General features: G+C 40.8%; 1 protein-coding gene across 1 annotated transcript; it reads left to right on the forward strand.

Annotated features, from left to right (window-relative positions):
• The first annotated feature begins 439 nt into the window (after positions 1-439).
• Positions 440-5773, forward strand: LOC148811447 (deoxyribonuclease-2-alpha-like). The gene is made up of 4 exons (XM_088908777.1): positions 440-444; positions 1092-1257; positions 2752-2812; positions 5436-5773. The coding sequence occupies exons 1-4, from the start codon at positions 440-442 to the stop codon at positions 5771-5773; spliced, it is 570 nt and encodes a 189-aa protein (XP_088764903.1).
• The last annotated feature ends 14458 nt before the right edge of the window (positions 5774-20231 follow it).

Raw genomic sequence — 20231 nt, forward strand, 5'->3', positions numbered from 1 at the left:
TAATTATATCGTTATTAATTTCTTTAGATACGCGATTCCATATTATATTCCCTTTTAAGCAAATTCTAAAAGTATGCTTGTTAACTGCGGTATCACGTTAGTTAAGGACTTCGATGCTTAAAATGTTTAGGGAGAAATGGAATACTGGTGTGTATTTTTTCTTTAAAGTACAGAGACCAGCCATATACTGTATGTTTATGTTCCAAAATTAATATCGTTTATGGCCTTCACACGCGTTACAGTATGCTCCTATTCTTTTTATGCTCAGCTACTAAGATTTCCCTTCAGGGGTAAAATTCCATATAAATATTCAATACTTAAACGGGCACAGTAAAGACATTTAAATCTTTCTACGACCGACCAATGCACCACGAGTGCCCCTGTCGGTCAACCAATCACGTACCGCGGTATTTTGCGTCATCTCGCGTCACGATGCGCGATGACGTAGCCAATTACCCCCGGTATGTGCCTGTGCCGCGCACTTTGAATGGCTGCATCTGTAAATCCAGGGTACAGTGTCTATGATTTTTTTTTGTCATAAAGAAATTACTATTGGATTTTAAAGTGTTTTTTTCCTTTCAATAGTTCGTTTTGAAACGATTCACCAGAATGTATTCTTGAGTTGAGTAATGTTTGTGAGATGCTTGCCTTGCCTCGCTTCTTTTAGTCAACTGTTGACTCTTTGTCAACTGCTGCAGTTCAGTTCTACAGAGCTCTGCTGGTTTAAAATGCAGAAAATGAGCTCTAATCGCATAAGATTATTCCAGTTTTTCCACAATGCTCATGTCAAACATGGGCGACCCCTAAAAACAAGAGCTATTTTCGCTTTGTAGGCCACTACATCACCTAGAAATGATCAAGGCTGCTTGACCCTTCTTCTCTTGCCACAGGTTCTGTTCATCTCCCAGAAGCACCAGTGCACCCACAGACTGGCAACAGACACTAGTATTGTTTAAGTGCCCTTTTTATTTTCTAGTGATCACAACAGTTAACACTGTCTGTCCAACACCCAGGACACATTGTACAGTGTCACAGTTCTAGAGCAGTATACAGTATGTAATACTCTTTTATGTGTTTTTGGAATCATACAGGTTTATTCTGTATAAGCTGCCAGACCACGATGAAGGAAGAGGTCTGCGATACCTCTACATGGATGACCATACCAATGGCTGGGTATATGGGAAGAAATTGGTGAATGACTCCAAGAGTGCAGTGGGGCAGACTTTGCAGCCTTTTTTGTCCTACATTCATAAAAAGGTAAGAAACCTTTATTTATAATCTGTGTCATCTCCCAGAAAGTGAGGTCAGGATATACATTGTCTTTTCGATCTGTTTATTTTCACAGGTTTCTCTTATAATTCAAAAGCCTTTTGTGCAATACAAATACAAACTTTGTATTGATATTTTTTATATTCCTTCCTAAAAGACTGTGGACTTTGGGTATCTTCTATACAACGATCAACCTCCCAAGTCATTTAAACCTGCTCCTTCATCTTTTGGACACAGCAAAGGTAAGTAACATTTTATAATGTACAAGACAGAAGGACACAGAAAATGGGGGGGAAAAAAACATCATAGACAGCACAACAAACAATATAATTGTATCCGTAATACTTGCTGGGTTTGCTTGCTTATTGCTATGATTAAAGCCAAGTGCAATGTTTGCTACATATGCAGGATGTGAATTGTTCATTTTATATATATCTAAAATAAAATATTTTAAAATTTACACTATTTCAGGGTAGAACATTTACATGTGTGATTCTGCAGATTTTGTCCAAATCATTGATTCAGTAGAAAACATTTATTTTATGATTTACTCAATATGGTCAAGACATGATGGCACGTCCGAAGTATATACTGTACTGTTTCTGAAGAATACCAACACCAGCTTTCTGTGTTTTCTGGTTTTAAAACTTGAATCATAAAGCTTTAAAGTATATATTTCCATCTTGTTTTTGTTCATTATTTTTTTCCCCATTTACATTTCTTTTACTGAGGCATCACATAAGCTAAGAACAAATCTGTTGCCATCAGAGCTTTTTCTCCTGGTGAAAATCACTGAGTTTAAAAACACTTCTGTAAGTCAATATAATACTGATGTTTATAATAAAAGATTCATCTGCTGGGTAAAACAAAACTAAAGATGCTTGTTTTGGGCTCTAGGTTTCTATTGAATTGAATTTACAGTAGCCCATTTCTAAATGAATACAGTAAATTAAATTGTTGAGATTAAGAAATAAATCTACATACTTCATGGCCAATTGTCAGTTCAAGAGAACTGAAAATAATTAATAGGATTAAGAATAGTCCTATTTTGGACTATGGTTTTCAATTCTCTTAATCTGACTTTTGGCCATGAAGTATGTTCAGTTAAATTCGGTTGGACAAAAAAGCCAAAAGTCAGATTAAGAGAATTGAAATTAGCCCAAAATAGAAGTTTTTTTGTTTAGTTTGATCAATTATACAGTTCTTGTTTGATTCTTGAACTGAATTGATTAATTGAATTCGTCAGCTGGAAGCAGGCTTGATAATGGACTCTGTTCAAAAAGAGCAGACTTGTCCTTTAAAAAGATTGAAACTGAAAAAACAGACGGATCAAAAACGATCAAATTTTGAGATTTGAATGTATCTTGTGTGACCTTTTTCAGGGATTGTGATGTTAGACAGACAGACAGGAGTGTGGCTGGTTCACAGCACCCCAGAGCTTCCAGATGTGAAAAATCATTCTACATCATTCTGGCCCTCCAGTGGGCAAATTCACAGACCTTCTTCTGCGGGACTTACACATACAGCACCTTCAAGGACATAGGTAGGCGTTCACATGAACATACAGCTTTAGTATGTACATGGCATTGACATCGCAGCTGTCTATCACTTTCTGAAAGCCTTTGGTACAATTTTTCCAGATTTTAAGATTCAAGTATTGGCAGTTTTTGTTCTGGTTTGGTGCACCTGTTCTTTTCCTATTTTAAATTTACCTGTGGGGCAAAAACCAGTCTATTCTGTTATTATCTGTTGGTGGTTCAATTTCATATGCACGCTTAATATAACCCTGAGAATAGGTGGACACTAATAGACTTACACCTCATTGTGTATACAGATGAAAATAAATACCGAAATAGCCTTAGACTTTCTAATTAAATCTAAATGATGTGTATGGTGGCTGCTGAAAATGTATGTCAACATTTCAGAACTTGGAGGATAGTTTAACAAATGAAAATAAATAAAGGAAACTCTCCAAACTAATGGAAAAAGAAAGGGGGCATTTGACCTGGATGTATGAAAATGCCATGCTTACTCTTGGTTATTTTTCATTCTTGTCTCTACAGCTGTGCAACTCCAGTATATCCATGTATACTCTTTTGACTATCACATCCCCCAAACCTTCCACAGAGACCTTCAGTGTGTGGCTCAGAGAACATGCTATCCCAGGAAAGAGCCTTGGTTTATGCAGCTGCCCCTGACATCTTTAGCAGGGGAAACTTTCACCAGCTTTGCAAAATACTCTAGATTTAACGACGGTGAGCACCACTTCTTCCCTCTCGAATCTCAATTCCTTTTCATGAAGTTTCTGATAAATGCAAGTTGATCTGAAATTTCCCTTATGCAAATGGCACTACCACCCATACCAATGCCAGATATTGGTTTTAAGATTAAACAAAACGTATTTTTCTGTTCTACAACTTACTTCAGACATCCCCCTTCATTCGCATTTCTTTTCAAAAGCTGCTCAAACAATGTGTGAGATGGGGGGAAACAACATTGCGAAGGCACAAAACCTGTCAGTGTTCAGAAAAAGAAAGCCAAGGCAGAGCTAGAGTCTGCAAAAAAAATCAGTTAAGTCTATGGATCACGTTTTTTTCCCAACTGATCGCTTCTTTAGAAACTATTCTCCAATTCAAAATACAGAAACAGTAGTGAACAACACAGTTGCCATGATCCATAAACAATCTCTGTGCTTCATTATTGCAGTTTGTTCCTGGAGAAGTGAAAATGTCACATCAGCTATTTTTCTCATTTTAGATATTTGGAATCAATAGTTAATTTTTTGCATGCCTCTACATTTTAAAATCACAAATGAATTATCACAGTTCCAGACCAGTACCAGCTTGGAAGAGATGACGAAATGTACTTATTCCTTCAAAATATGTGCTATAACAGCCCCACAGTGATGCTAAGTGTCGGAGTTGGCATAAGTTGTACCAATGATGTTTCTTTCACTGACAACACTACAAGAGCACTGGTGCCCAGCTGGTCATAGAGGTTGCAGTTATCGGACGCGTCTGAGATCGCTTGGATATCCCAAAGTGCCCAGCCCTGTTGGTGTTGGTATTCTGTGAATTATGTATCACTGCTGAAACTCGGACAACAATGTCTGATTTACTCTGAACAAGCACTTATTGAGCCTCTCAGAATCTGAATTTATTTAATTTTTACAAAGTCTAACTCTATTGTATGTTGGCCGTTTCTAGCCAGCAAGACCCACTTTCTCACAAAGATTTTGTTGGAACAATATCCAGTTTATTTTTAGTCAAAGCCTTTCCCAATTGAAGATGTATTTATATAAAAAAGCAGACTTCGTTTTGGTGAAACTTTCTCAATCTGCCACCTGGAAACTGAACTTTCCTACATGTTTCTGCGGTTACACTTTAGATTTAAGGTTTCATAGCATCGCTTTCTTTCAACAGAGATTTTATGGGATGTTAGTAAAGCATTCATTTATATTCAGTAGTAATTTAGGTTTAGGATTTGTGTCTGAGGTAGTTTGTAGGTGCTTTATTAACATTCTGTAAAGCCCAATTCTTGAGGAAATTGATTAATAGAATATTTCAATCTTTTATTCATACAACAATCTAAAACAAATGTTTTTTTCTTGGTATGTTGATTTAAACATAAGAAAGGATAAAAATATAAATTGTGTAGCTTCTTTAGATACCATTTAATACCTAAGAACACGAGAGGTTACATTTGGCCCATTTAGCTAATTTCTTAGTAGTTCATTCAAGGATCTCATCCTGCTGTTTCTTGAAAGGAACCAGGACTTAAATAACACGTGCAGTTTGTTCCATTAAACTCAACTAGTTTTGAAAAGAAATTGATTAATTGATCCAAGGATCTCATTCTGCTGTTACTTTAAAGGTTATTGGAAACGGTTGTCATATTTTATTTAAATACATTTAAAATAAAGGTTATGTAGAAAAGGAACAATCCAGTAAGTTTCAAACACCGCCCTTCAAAAGCAATATGTCACACTTCACACTTGAACTACTGTATATTGGTGGTGTTGATTTAAAAAAGAACGTTCTGGGTAGCAGCCAGTACAGTACAGCATTCAGAGAGGGGGGGGAGAAATACACATTCACTTGTTCTTGGGTAGAAAGTGTGCCTGGGACAGATTCTAACATGGAACCTGTGACTCTGTTCCGTTTCAGATCTCTACTCGGGTTTGCTGGTTAACTATTTAGGAGACGACTTCTTTGCCAAAAGTTGGGGGAAGCTTCATCGGCCTCTGCCGTCGAATTGCTCCGTGGCGCACAAGGTGTACAACGTGACGACGATGCAGCTGCCAGAGGCCAGGCCTTTCGGCATCATGGTGGACCACTCCAAGTGGTGTGTGACGAAGGGCGGGGGTCCGCACTGGACCTGCATCGCGGACACGAACCGAGAGATCAGTCAAACGAGAAGAGGAGGCGGGGCTGTGTGCACAAGCAGGCCTGGAGTGTGGAAGGCCTTCCTCACAGTAGTTGACACATTTGAGGACTGCCAGTAACACGTGGCTGGCAGAAATAGACGAACAAGAAAGGGCTGCTTTTCAAACGATACTGCATAGTTTTTCCAAGTCAAAGCAAATGGTGGTAAGTAATATGTAAGAAAACTCTGCAGTAGCTCAAGTAGGTAGTGCGTCAACACGCGTAGGCTGCAAAAGAGAAGAAAAGAAACGGGAACTGACACCTGAAGAAGACTCTACAGCTGAAATATTGTTTCTTTTCTTCTCTTTTCAGCATGGAATAAACCTTTACATGTTCCAAAACTATTCAGTACTGACCTTAATAGCAAAAGTAAAATGTATTTAGAAAGGATATGTATCATGAGGAAGTCATGCATCTAAAAAAACATTTTTTGAATGAAGTACTGAATATATCGGGGGGGAATATACGTGTGTATTAGCTTTCAACACTACACTTTTCTCAAAATATTGCAAATGCAAGTGATCTCCAGTGTCTTTTAAACATAATCAATAAGTTTGTTTTCACAGCAGTATTGTAATATATTAATAGTGTAATGCTGACAACACTTTACACAGAAACCACACAATGGATGAGTAATATATATATTTTTACTAGCTAAATCAATAACACCACAGACTACGTATTGCAAAACACAAGACAACCTATGCTTTTCAGAACAGGTGGATAAGGTTAAATAAAAACAATCACCACATCTTCATATACAGTACAGTTACTACATTATTGATCAACTTGAAGCATTGGATTATATGACTGTTTACTCTGTGGAGCTGTCCACTTCGACTGGCTTTGTAATAGGCCTGTACAGTTTAAAAGAGAGAGTTTATGTTCACATTTTTATAAAGAATAAGGTTACAGTGCCGTGCTGGTGTTTCGATCTGGTAAGAATATCTTAAGTCTATTAAACCTTCCAGCATTCCTTAATGATTTACTGATTTTTAAGTCAAAGGCCATACGCCTAGCTGAAGTTAAAAAATATCTGAGGAACTTAAACCATTATCAAGCTGGCACTTGCAAAAGCAGGCATGTCTCTAATGTTGGGTAGGATTGAGTCTCCCCTTGCAGTCTTGATTGTCTGACCTGCTCAATGCCTATGACCTCACAGTGATGTCACTCACAGTCGTGTTCTTCTCCAGTGGGTGATCTCTCTTTTATAAGCTCAAAGCATGTCAAGTGGGGAAAGACTCTCTCTCATGAGTATGTCAGAGGAGTGTGTGCACATTTCCTCATCCTGTTTCAGTTGTGTTATTTTAACCTTTGCTAATCCGATAGGTAAATATTAACCCACATATAAGCCGTGCCCGGGAATGTAGACAGTGGAAACTGAAAAATGAACTTCACATGGCACAATTTACCATTCTTACCACTTAAAAAAAAGCTCTTAGTTTTTAAATAAATAAAGTAAAATGTAAAGGTGCTTTTTTTTCTGCACAAAACTGTCTTTCATAATGTAATATTATGCTATGGATTAAAAACAAAAGATTCTTTAAAAAATCCCAAGTATAAGTTGTTATAATTAGATGCCATTGTATGCTATATTCGTTTATAGTAGTGCAGGTGGGTAGCTGCGTCAGCATGCGTAGTCTGTAAAGGAACAATAGGTTTATTCCATGCTGAAAAGAGAAGAGAGAAAAGGTTTCGGCTGTGAAGCCTTCTTCAGGTGTGTCTCCACACACCTTAAGAAGGCTTCACAGCCAAAACGTCATATTAATTTATAGACGTATCTTTAATTTGTAAAAAGCAGTTTTTGAGCAAAAAAAGATGTATTTCTAATATCACACTTAAAGAGGGAGTAGAAACTCCATTGAAACAGATGCCCACAGCCACAATTTAACGGCAGCTGATTGTCAGAGCCACCTGAGAAGTGACAGAGAAAAGCCTAATTTCACAGGGAAATGGTTGTTCTCTTTGAAAGGTTCAATTGAATATATGGAATTAATATTCTGTTTGAATGTATCTCATGAATGCTGTTAAATGATATTACCTATACAGTACTAACTACATGCTTCAAGACTACCATTGAGCAAATTAAATTCTAGAGGCTAAATACTGTATGCAGTACAGTGGGAAATATTGAATTGTTTTGGGAAGTAAAAGACAAATTATATTTACAGTGACTACTGTTCAGGGGATAAAGTGAGTTCCTGAAGTGATTATCCAGAAATAACTCATTTATATACCATAAAAATACAGTGTTGCCAAGTGGAAATATAATGTTTGTACCGCTTTCCTTGTGCCACAAGAATATTTGCCAGTATCAAATGATCATAATGTATCTCTTCCAGGCTAAAATAAGCAACAGTAAACTCTGGTATTTAACTGGAATATAGTAGCATAAAAAAGTGGGGCAGTGGTGCTGTCTCAGAGCACTGGGGCCATAAGTTCATCCTCAGACCTGTGGTTTGTATGTTCTACATGTGTTTGCTTGGGTTGTCTTCAGGTAATTGGCTTTTGTGAAAATTGTCCCTGGTGTGAGTGTGCGCTGTGATGGACAAGTGTCCAGTTCAGGGTAAATCATGCCTCTGGCTCCCCTGCAACCCTGTATTGGATAATGCAGTTAGAAAATGGATGGATTAAAACCTTCATTACCTTTATAGAATTCTTTCCTTTTAACATTATTTTACTACTGGAAACCACTGTAATTTTAAATCATATCCATTCAGCTATCAACTATTTTACCACAATATTACAGTACATTTTACCTTTTGTATATCCTTCTGAAACAGTGCTGCTGTGCATTCCATTGCAAAAAACGCTACATACATTCTGCTACCAGAAAGTCTCATTAAAACACTAAAGAAAACATACTCATTAAGTGCAATTTGAGACTTTACATCTCATTTAATATGGAGACCGTCGACTGACACTGACTCAATACATACAGTAAAAGTGGTTCAAGCTTTTAGAGACAACCTGTAAAATCTCACGGTCAGTCTCTGAGTTTGCAGATTGATTAAGACGCACAGTCTTTGGGGTGGGAATTCTTTCTTATTGGCTTATTTGCTGACAAGGGAGAGTTGACACATTCAAGAACACCATCCACAATTCAGAGGCAAGGTTATTAGATCTGCAGCAGGTGATTAAGAGACTCTTCTCCGGCTCCTCTTTTCATTGTACAGGGAGATGGCTGGGAGCAGCACTCTGATAATGGACACTGCCACCCACGCCACTATATTCTCCGCCATGTCATTCAGTTCTTCCATTGTTATCTGTTTTAAAGCAACAGCATAAATGTAGGTTAACCACGGAGGACTAACATTGTCTTTTATTGCTTTTAACAGAGTGTCAGCTGAGCATTAGACAGGATTCATCCATTCTCCCAGCAAACAGTGATAGGCTGATTTCTTTTTAAGGTCTTATTTTGTTTCGACTTCTCCTTGGAATATGTCATATTCTATTCTCATTTTTTCCCAACAGCCTACAGCCTATTCTGGACTTTTCTTTCATTTGCTTTCCCTTCTTACCTCTCCCTCCTATTCCTTCTCTCTCCCAAAACCAAACCATTGTGCATTTTAATACACTGTATTACAATTAAAACACAAGATGAAAGGTTCTTATAAAATAGCTACAAATTATTTGTTTCTGGTACTAAATCTGTTTTGAAAATCATACGGCTTGGGGCACATTGCATTCTCTTCTTCTGACAAGATACCAAGGGTTTTGAGTCCCAGCTGGGTTTCTTCACAAGTCTTTTTCATAGGAACCCAATTCGAACAGATTACATACAGTAATTTCTCATTTTCTCGGGCAGTGCAATAGATGCTGTTAATGGAATACAAGTACATTTTAAAAGACAACCTTAGATAATGTGACAATCAGTGCACTTCTTTTCAGTCCTTCAGATATCCCTTGTGGTGCCTCCGGGGGAAAGTTTATGTAAATGAGAGAAGTACTCACACCACACTTTTCTTTCCTGAGTTTCGTGGCGTTTCTTCCTCCAATTATCTTCCAAATCCAGTCCGTAATCCGCTCTATTAATCCTGTTCCGATCCAAGTTACAAAAATCCATAATAAAGCCAATCCGCGATGTATCCTTATCCACTATCCGCAATCCAAGAACCATAAACCTTTTCTCCTTTCAGTAGTCCGTTATTCCTTAGTCCGATCTTTAACATAAACCTCTTTCCTCTCTCTTCCTCCAAACCGCATTCACCTTATCGGCTTCCGCCTTGTCCACTGCCTCCGGGCCACTTATATTTCGGTTCCTGATGCGGCTCAGCTGTGTCTCATTGTTTCTCAGGGTAGACCCTTTCCATATACGGGTCAGCTGATTCTTTTTGGCAGCCATTTTGCTTAGGTCCATATCTAGTATTTTAAGTAGGTCATTCCGAAAATACCTGTTATGAATGACCCTTCCCCAGGTCATCTTACACCCTTTACTTGGCTGGCCTGTAATGTGGGTGTTATATTCTATGATTTTCTCCTTGTTTTATTTATTACCTTGTCCAGTAGGTGGCAGAATTAGCACAGTAAGGAACTAGGCTTAAGGAGCAATATTTGTTTAATCAAGCTGACATCTTCCTCTAAAATATGTTTTTTTTTCCGTAGTGGTATGAAAAACACAACCTGAAAATATAGTAATGAAAATGAAAAGTCAAAGCTTGTGCAACCAGGTGATGAGCAGCTGGGCCCGGGAATCGGGAACAGCGCCTCGTGCAGGCTGGTAGACCCTCGCTACCAACCTGCTGTACGCCTGACTTGTACGTATCTCTGGAAACTCTCCCATGGTTCTTTCTAATTTTTTAGGTAAGATCTGAAGTAATAAGGCTTTTTTAAAAGGCCTGTAAGTTTATGTTTACTGATGTCATAGTTTCGGTTTAAGGTTTACACGTTTATATGTTTTAAGAGTATCAAAAGTGTATTCGGGCTCTGCGGGTTATCAGAGACGAAATTGAACTTCGTTAGCTAACTGTGTGAAGTCGCTAGATGAAAACTGTCTGTGTGTTGTGAGTTAAGTTCTTAGTGAGTTGAGTTGTTATGTTGTCGCGTTTAAATGGTGTTATAGTAAACGTCTTAAACAGGGGAAAACAACATGTATGAGGGTAGGAGTCAGACTCTCGCTACCAGCCTGCTGTAAACCTGACTTCTACATATCTCTGGAAACCTTCCCATGTTTTTTTCTATTTTTGTAGAAAATAAACTTTAAAAAAGGAAACCGTGTGTGAGTTCCTATTGCGTGCATCGGTGAGTGCACACGATCAACGGTAAAGCTGCCAGAACTGAGAGGGCCCCGCTAGAGGTCACCACAGCCAGGCAGAATAGGGACTGTGACGTAAACTTGAGCAGTGCGTTATGGGAGTTGTAGTTCATAAAGCCAACGCTATGTCCGTGAGCAACTATAGCCAGTTCTAAAACCCGGCTCCCCTTAAGTGAGGATTACACTTGCATTCCAGGCTTTTCTATAGAAGCCCGTTTCGAAGTCGCAAATGTGAGATATAAAGTCGGAATTCTGAGTTACTAAGTCGCAATTCTGAGATACTAAGTCGCAATTCTGAGTTGCTAAGTTGCAATTCTGAGATACTAAGTTGGAATTCTGAGTTACTAAGTTGCAATTCTGAGATACTAAATCGGAATTCTGAGATACCATAGCGCGTTTTTTTTTTCTCCCTGGCGGAAACGGGCTTCCATACTTTTCAACTATCTTTTCCTTTTCCAACATTTCCTAAAATATTGATTTTTTCTTGTAAGTTTGATTGAAACAGTTCTTACATAAAAATAACACAATTTTTAAAAATCATTTAGAATAATATTTTAATAAACACGAAGGTGCATTCATCATTTAGCATAATGCAGAAAGTTATCTTTTTAGAAACAAAATTGGTGAACGTGTTTGGGGGTCATTTAATTTGATTCCAGACGTGTGCACCTTATGTAGGGGGTTTGCGTCTTCTCCCTGCTTTCACATTATCTTCCTTTGGGTGATTCGCTCCATCTTCCATCTTCAACACATGCTTGTTCGGTTCACTGGAATGTCTACATCGCCCTGTGTGTTTGTGTATGTACCCTACAAGGGGACAAATATACTACTAATGCTGAGTTACACCTCTGGGATTCTGGGATAGACTCCTGGTCAGCAAACCCTTAAACAGGAATAAGTAGCCTTCTGATAAAGGGTGGATAAAAGACAATTAATCAAATAGATCTTAATTTCACGACCTGTTGTTCACCAGACTACAGAATAAACACAAGCAGGACTAACAGTTCCCAACAGACAGTCAAGTAATGAGAGAGACTACTGGAAATGAATCAGATGCCAGTTCTTCAAAGACAAAATATTATAGAAATGGAGTTCTCGTATCCTGCAGGTGATCAGACCAGCAATGTGATTGTCAGTAAGACTAGGCTAAAAACAAGCATGTGCTCATTTCATACATTAAAATTAGAAAGAAAAGTCCAGTATTAAAATAATAATAATAATAATAATTGCTTACACTTATATAGCGCTTTTCTGGATACTCCATTCAAAGTGCTTTACAGGTAATGGGGACTCCCCTCCACCACCACCAATGTGCAGCATCCACCTGGATGATGCGACGGCAGCCATAGTGCGCCAGAACACTCACCACACATCAGCTATTAGTGGGGAGGAGAGCAGAGTAATGAAGCCAATTCATAGATGGGGATTACTAGGAGGCCATGACTGGTAAAGGCCAATGGGAAATCCTATACCCCTACTCTTTTCAAGAAACGCCCTGGGATTTTTAATGACCACAGAGAGTCAGGACCTCGGTTTTATGTCTCATCCGAAGGACGGCGCCTGTTTACAGTATAGTGTCCCCGTCACTATACTGGGGCATTAGGGCCCACATGGACCGCAGGGTGAGCGCCCCCTGCTGGCCCCACTAACACCTCTTCCAGCAGCAACCTTAGTTTTTGCCAGGAGGTCTCACAACCAGGTACTGACCAGGCTCACACCTGCTGAGCTTCAGTGGGTTGCCAGTTGGGAGTTGCAGAGTGATATGGCTGCTGGATAAAATGGATTGTATTCTCTTTTTTTACTAGGGATTTGAATTTGAAGGACTGTATCCACATCTTATTGCACCCAGCCTGACCGTGTGGCTCTGCAGATCAATCAGTGAACACACATTTTGTCAGGAAATTTGATCCCTCTGTCATCCACTGAGTCTTTTTCAGACGTTCCAAGCTTTGGTATTTGTATTATGTAATCTTGGTCACAAATCCAAATGCAGATTCTGTCCAAAAGAAAGGATAATTCTCTTCCAACTAAACAGATAAGCAGTATAATTGTTGATGACCGTAATTTTCTTTGCTCTCACACTGCAACAGAAATGAAGAAACTGACCTCTGGTAATTGCAGAGCCCTTCTCCACAGCATTGGATTGGATCAAGTGATTAGACAATGGATGGATAATATTCCATGTGTCATGCTGCTGTGACTGAGAATATTGAGGACAAGACCTGTATAACTATAAATGGCTGCAATACCATAACTGACCATAATTAAAATTGCATTTCTACACTTCTTTTCCATCCCAGATCTACAGAGCTACAGATGAAAAGTGGTTGAAAAGTGAGAAATTTCTTCACCAATTGTTTTAAGGAAAAACTTTAGGAAGGCCAGATTAAGAATTCCAGAGTGAAATCTAGCCAGAATACAGAGGGGTTAACACACCTATTCTTATAAACAGGGATCTTAAATAACCAAGTATGAAATTTAAAGCACGGCATTGCTACGGTACAAATACCTTCAACCAAACCGAAAACAACCAGAACACATCTCGAGGCTGAGGAATTAGGAACCTCGTGAAATGGCCGTTCCGTTGTGACGTCATCCTACCATCGCACCCAGATTTGTTTTTAAAAAGTTTCTGTCGGTGCGTTTTCAATCCCTTTCTGCAGCTACCCAGCTACAGATACCAGTTTACCAATTTAACAGCTTCTTCCTACAGATTAGGTGCCTTTTTAGACATATCTAGAAAAGACACATACAGACACATCAACCGCCAAAAAGCAAGACTGGGCAGAGAGAGGATGTTTTCATCGTTATTTCACCAGTGAAGCCCAACTGAAAGGAACTAGGACACAGCAGAGTGCAAGATTAGCATTATAAAACGCTTCGAAAAAAATGTTTTATAAGACTATAAAACCTACTGTACTGTATATACAATATACTGTAGCGTTTACAGGTTCTTTTCAGAACAAAGGACCAGTGGAGACGCGATTAACAAACCAAGGGATAGCTTTATTCATTAACAACCACAAAACCAAACACAGGATATACATGCACATGAGGAGACTGATGGAACACGTACACATCTTTAGGGTGGTAATTACTTAACAACACGCTATACACTTATAAGTCTGGAGCCTCCCCACACGGCTCCTCCTCCCGGGCCCGGTAGGGGGCCAGGTGGCCTTGGTGCAGGACCACCACTCTCCCACCACTCTTCGCAACCAGACACGGTAGCAGACCTCGCCCACCACCCCGAGTACCTCAGCGGGTTCCTCCCACGATGGCGCCAGCTTAGGGCTGAGTCCCCGGGCTGGAAGGCAGGCCCCCTGCAGCGCAGGTGGTAGTGCCGCTTCTGCCGGACCCCCATCTGAGTCAGGTGGGTCCGTGCAAAGCTGTGCACCCGCCGCATCCGCTGCCGCAGGTCCCACTCGTAGTCCGGTCCAGCCGGCGGTGCCGACCCGTCTCCGGGCGGCGGGCCGAAGACCAGGTCCACCGGGGTTCGCATTTCCCGGCCCAGCATGAGCGAGGCCGGGGTGCACCCGGTGTATTCCTGGACCGCGGTCCGATACGCCCAGAGCGCAAGGGGGAGGTGGCGGTCCCAGTCCCGTTGGTTCCGGGACACCAGGGTGGCCAGCTGGGTGGCGAGCGTCCGATTAAACCGCTCCACCAACCCGTCGCTCTGGGGATGCAGCGGGGTGGTCCGCGTCTTAGTGATCCCCAGGCGCTGGCACACTCTTGCGAAGACCTGGGACTCGAACTTACACCCGTGGTCACTGTGTAACTCCTTCGGCACCCCCAGCCTGGCAAACATCCCCTCCAGAAGTGCATCGGCCACCGTGGGGGCACTCTGGTCCGGGAGGGCGTAGGCCTCCGGCCACTTCGTAAAATAGTCCATGGCCACCAAGACGAGTACACTAAAGAGTACACTAAAAGTAACCGCAGAGAATATTCTGTTCAACGTTTCCCACCCATAAATGTGCCTGGGATGGTGATTGATTCTTATACAGATGACACAGAAGTCATGAGTCGGGACACTCCCTATAGAGCCCTGACTGATGCTTCATCAAAACTTCAGGATCAACCTACTCCTACAGCAGAACAAGAAAATGAATTGACATGTAAAAGCAATCGAGTTCCCTGGTCCTGGGTTTGGAAGAAACCCTCTACTTCAAATGACATGGGACTGGGTGAACAAGAGTTCATGGAACTTCCTTGCAGAAGCAATGAGATAGAAGATTCATTTACAGATCAAAACAGCTTAAATGCTGCAGAACAAAAGAGAGGCTCAGAGAAAACAACACTTGACAATGTTGAGGAAGGAGACCAGCCAAGCCCTCTCATTTCACCAAAGCTTGACTTCTCAGCAGAACACATAGCATGTGCAGAGTCTGCAGTGTCTGACATTGAAATTGTTGCCATGGGTATTGTTGACATTATTATGGGCGAACTTGATGTAACGGAGGCCTCAGATACAAAAAGCAAGTCTAGAGCAAGCCAAAAGAAATCAGAGTGTGCTGCTGGTCTCGTCACTGAGAATAAAGCATTTCAAACCCACTCCAATAACGTTAACTTGAACATTGAAAAGCTTTCAGCTGAAGAGGCGTCCTGTGCATCTCAAGTACCAGGAGCCACAGCAAAGCACAATCTCCCCCCACTGCAGACAAGGGTTTCAGAAGAGCCTAAGGACCAAGTCAGGACCTCCACAGAGAGTTCTACAATGAGTCCTATTGAAAGGAAAGTGGAACAACTTGTCTCGAGTGGTTCTCTGCGTGTATTTTCAGAAGAACTTGTCAAAAATGTTTTCCATTTAATTTTGAAATCGGGAATTGCAGTACAATTGGGCACAGCTCACAAATCTGATTCAGATCCAACTTTAAAGAGCCCTCTAGTAGTTCAGGATTTATCCCATCCAAAGTCCTCAGAGCTCTCTATGCAGTTGTTGTATTCATGTACTGAGAAATCAGTGAAAAAGCTGTTGAAGCAGTGCCTCAGTTTTCCTGATTCTCCAATTTTTGCCACAAATGAGAAAGATGTTTCACTTTTTCAAGATTGTGATACAAATACGGAATTTAAGTCTTCCCAAAGGATTTCAGAGAAAGTGTCTGTGACTGCCAAGGATCACAGACCACAGAAAAGTACTGAACCATCAGTGCCCAGTTCACAGATGTACCATGATGCAATTAATCAGCTTTCCAGCTTGCTTGTAAAGTCTGTCATGGATGTTTTGTCTTCTGCGTGTGATTTATCAATGGAGCCTGAAGACAGTGAAAATCAAGGTAAGAAGGAAATCAAATCAAATCATTTAATAGTGTATTAACATTTTAGTTGTTATGAAGTACAATTTAAAAAATGTAGTGACTGTATATAAATATACAGTACCTTGATTTTCTATCTGTTGTATCTTTTAAATGTTTTTGATGTATTTAGACCAAGATAGTGTAGGCCATGACTATGAATGAGAGAATGAGTGAATATAGCCATATATTCAGTAGCCATATATACAGTATCTGTGAATATGGCTGCTTCTTTGTATGTAGTTACCTGAGCTCCAAGATGTAATAGTTTTACAGGAACATGAACCTTTATACTCAAATATTTTGTGATGCCTGTCATTCGTTACTTCTCAATATAATTTAGTTTTTGTTTCAATTGTACATACTTTCTGATATTTTGTTTTACTATCATTAAATAAAAAGCTCTTTGTTATCATAGGTAATATACCAGCAGCCAGGATGACATCAGAAATTGAGAAGAGTTCTTCTGAGGAACTGAAAAGAGACTCCCACCTTGAAAACAGTTCTGAAATCAAACCACTCAGTGTCCCTGTAGAACCGTTGAATATTGAACCGGTTTCCTCAGTTGGGCTCCAGGAAATTTCTATGGCTAAATCAACAGAATCACTTAATATGACTTTAGTGTGTACTGAGACTGTGGAAAACATCATAACACAGCTGCTATTGCAGATATACCCTACTTTGATAAAAGAGGAAACTTCTACAGAAATCCCAGGGAAGATGTCTGTGTCTTTGCTGAGTCAGCTAGCTGTGGACCTCTTTGACAGTGTGTTGCAGGACTTGTCAGAAAACCAGGAGATAACAGTTGTGAAACAGGATAATGATGTGTTTCATGAACCACACAAGATTCAGCAGGTTGCCAGCTCTGTTCACAATGAATTGCTGTGTCAAACTGGATCCCAACAGGTTCTACAGAAAGCTGCAGCCTCCAGAAATGAGACAGTGGTCAAAACCATAATCAGTTCTATGGTGACCAACATTTCCAAGCTGACACATTCAGCTTCCCAATGTTCATCCCTTTCACCAGAGACCAGTATTAGCAGAGAAGCAAGTGAGATCGTTGATGAGGTGATGGGTGATATTAAAATAACTAGTGAGCACAACAAAGAGGCAACACCCAGTGCTCAATCTTCTGAAGTTTCTCTTGTTTCTTCTGAAATAGTACATGGAGTCACAGATAATCTGCTAAAGAAAATTCAGCTAAACTGTTCCAGCCCTGAGTCCAGTACTCCTCAAGCTGCCATTGATATGGAAACCCGGAGCACTGAGCAGCTCATGTGCACCAAAACGGACCAGTTAGAACCTTCACCTGTTATTGGTCGAACAGTCAGAAGTAAAAAAACTGCAGTCTTCTATGACAAAGTCTCCAAAAGGCTTTTCTCCAACAGTCCCAAGTGGTTTTGAAAACAGTTTCCAGCCAGAAGACACTATGGATAAGCCCTGCTCATCACGTCTCCTAGGAGAAGCTGTTGGTGTGACACCTTGTTCTAATAAGAAAAAAGATTGCTTAGCTTCTGAGACCCCAGACAAGCCTGGAGATTATCTGGTTCAAAGAGTCCAGGATCTAGAAGGAGTACAGCAGTGTAAGGCTTCAGGGAAGACAGTTAAGAAGACTAAGAAGAGCTCCTTGAGGCCAGACTGTATGAAAACACAACCTCTGGAGTCCTCTTCGCATGATGTGAAGGTTGATGAGCTGATGAGTGATATTAGAATCACTAGTAAGCACAATAAAGAGGCAACACCCAGTGCTCAGTCTTCTGAAGTTTCTCTTGTTTCTTCTGAAATAGTACATGGAGTCACAGATAATCTGCTAAAGAAAATTCAGCTAAACCGTTCCAGCCCTGAGTCCAGTACTGAAGATCTGAAGAGACCTCTGCAAACCTTGAGTGAAATGGTTATAAGTATTACTGAATCTGTGATCATGCAGTTATCAGCTGTTCCAGGAATTACTATAGGCACAGCTGAGCATGACAGATGCATCTTTCTTCAGCCTTCGGATGCAGACCAAATGATTGAAAAAGTGTACAATGACTTGCTGCAAGAAAATGGCTCCCTTATTGCATTATACAAAGCAGTAATGTCCAAAAATCATGAAGTGTCCAATGCCATTATTGTATCTTTGGTTAAAGAGCTCTCAAAGCTCTACTTTTCAACAGCTGAGTCTTCAGCCTCAGGTGTTGGACGCATTGTGCAGTTGACTGTTCATTAATTGTATGTCTGGCAGGATGGTGGCACTGCTTCACACCAGAGAAAATGATAGAAAGCAACTCAGGGGTAGCACTAGGTACCTGTACATCTGGGTTGTCCTGGGGTTGCACCCTTTGAGTCTGCTGAAGCTCGACAGGTGCAGTTGGAGGGAGACATTCTGTCTGTGGAAAACCAGGTGTCAAATAAGCTTTCAGACGGTTGTGATGAACAACTTGGGTAGGTCCATCAGGGGAGTCTTTCTGTCTAATGACATACAGCACCCCATCTCCATCAGCAGGACGTATTAACTGTATGATACAGTATGGCCCTTTCCAACGTGGCGCCAGTTTACACCGTAAATGAGCTGGATCGTTCAACCAAACTAAGTCTCCCTTGTGGTAAGGTGAGTACTTTACTTTTTTGTCATACTGGGTCTTTTGTTGTAGATGTGCAGCTTCACAATGTTCCTGGCTGGACTGATAAGCATGCTGGAGTTTACGACAAACAAATGCAGCATATTCAGCTGGTGTTCCTGGAGATGCAGATGATAGTTCAGCCTTAGGCAAAAATAATAGATGAACTGGCAACCGAGCCTCACGACCATGCACCAGATAGAATGGTGTATACCCAGTGCTAGCATGTACACTTGTATTGTAGGCAAACTGAATGGATCTCAGCAACGTGTCCCAAGCTTCATGTGTCTGATGATGGCCTGACACCTGCCGGTCCCAGTGTAAAGGCTCATGATAACCGTGGTGTTGTTGGTATGACCTGGCACCAGGACTGGGGCTTGCGAAAAGGTCGGCTTTGACTGATGCAGCTGCGTGAAGGAGATCTGCCTCTGCTGTGGTCTGGGGACTGTGGTCTCCTACGTGCAGCAGATGAAGACTGGACCTCCGGGGAATGAGAATGGGTACATGCCTGGGTGCGAGTCAGTGATGTTACAGCTGACTGCAATCTGTCCACTTGAAGTGTAAGTTTGTCTAGCTGGGCTGCTAGCTTGTCAACACTGGTATTAGTCAAGCTATGGACTGGGGTGGAGAGAGCAGGCGGTGGAGTAGTCATTGACACTGCTGCTGGGAAGATGCCATGGAATGTGGAACACGCTCTCTCACACTGGCCAGCTACCTTAAGAGCTTCATCAAGAGTGGTAACGCCAAACTTGAGTACAATTTTGCTTGTAACTCAAGGTCAAGTCCAGCAATGAAACGCCTCAGGATTTCTCATGTAATGGCAGTTTGCCCATAATCTGGGAAAGCTTGCAGTACAAGGCGACGCAACTCTGCTGCATACACCTCCAAAGGTTCATTAGGCTGACGCGGCCGTGCATTCAGATATGTTTGAAATGTCCTGAGTTCCTGTTTTTGTCCGAAAACGGATTGCATGTGCTTGCAAGTGTTATCATAATCACATTTCACTGTATCTGGGAGACTGTCCCAATAACTAAATGCAGCACCCGCCAATCTCGATGGAAGAATTTTAGCTATTTGTGTTTTATCCATACCTGAAGTCTCACAGCACACTTGAAAACGTCTAACCCACTGTGAAAAACTTTCGGTTCCTTCACCAGTGAAATCCGCCGGCAAAACGGCTTTGAAGTGCACCACAGCAGTGAATGTGTCATCGTCAGACATGTCTGTAGACATCCTCAGTTTCAAAACTGTGACTTTCTCCTAACGGATTCACTCCAATAATCTTCAGAAATATTATAGTGATTTTGGCCGGACGAAAAAAAAAAACCCCAACAAATCCGTATGCAAAGTACAGAATAACACAAAGCCAAAAAAAAATATCCAAAATGTGATC

Source organism: Atractosteus spatula (assembly GCF_055471065.1).
Source record: "Atractosteus spatula isolate fAtrSpa1 chromosome 11 unlocalized genomic scaffold, fAtrSpa1.hap1 SUPER_11_unloc_1, whole genome shotgun sequence".
Lineage (NCBI taxonomy): Eukaryota > Metazoa > Chordata > Actinopteri > Semionotiformes > Lepisosteidae > Atractosteus > Atractosteus spatula.

What these genes read in the sequence shown, in the direction of transcription:
- LOC148811447 (XM_088908777.1), top strand. An exon ending in TGTCCTACATTCATAAAAAG is followed by an intron (nt 1,258 to 2,751) that starts GTAAGAAACCTT and finishes CTGGCCCTCCAG; the next exon opens with TGGGCAAATTCACAGACCTT. An exon ending in CAGCACCTTCAAGGACATAG is followed by an intron (nt 2,813 to 5,435) that starts GTAGGCGTTCAC and finishes GTTCCGTTTCAG; the next exon opens with ATCTCTACTCGGGTTTGCTG.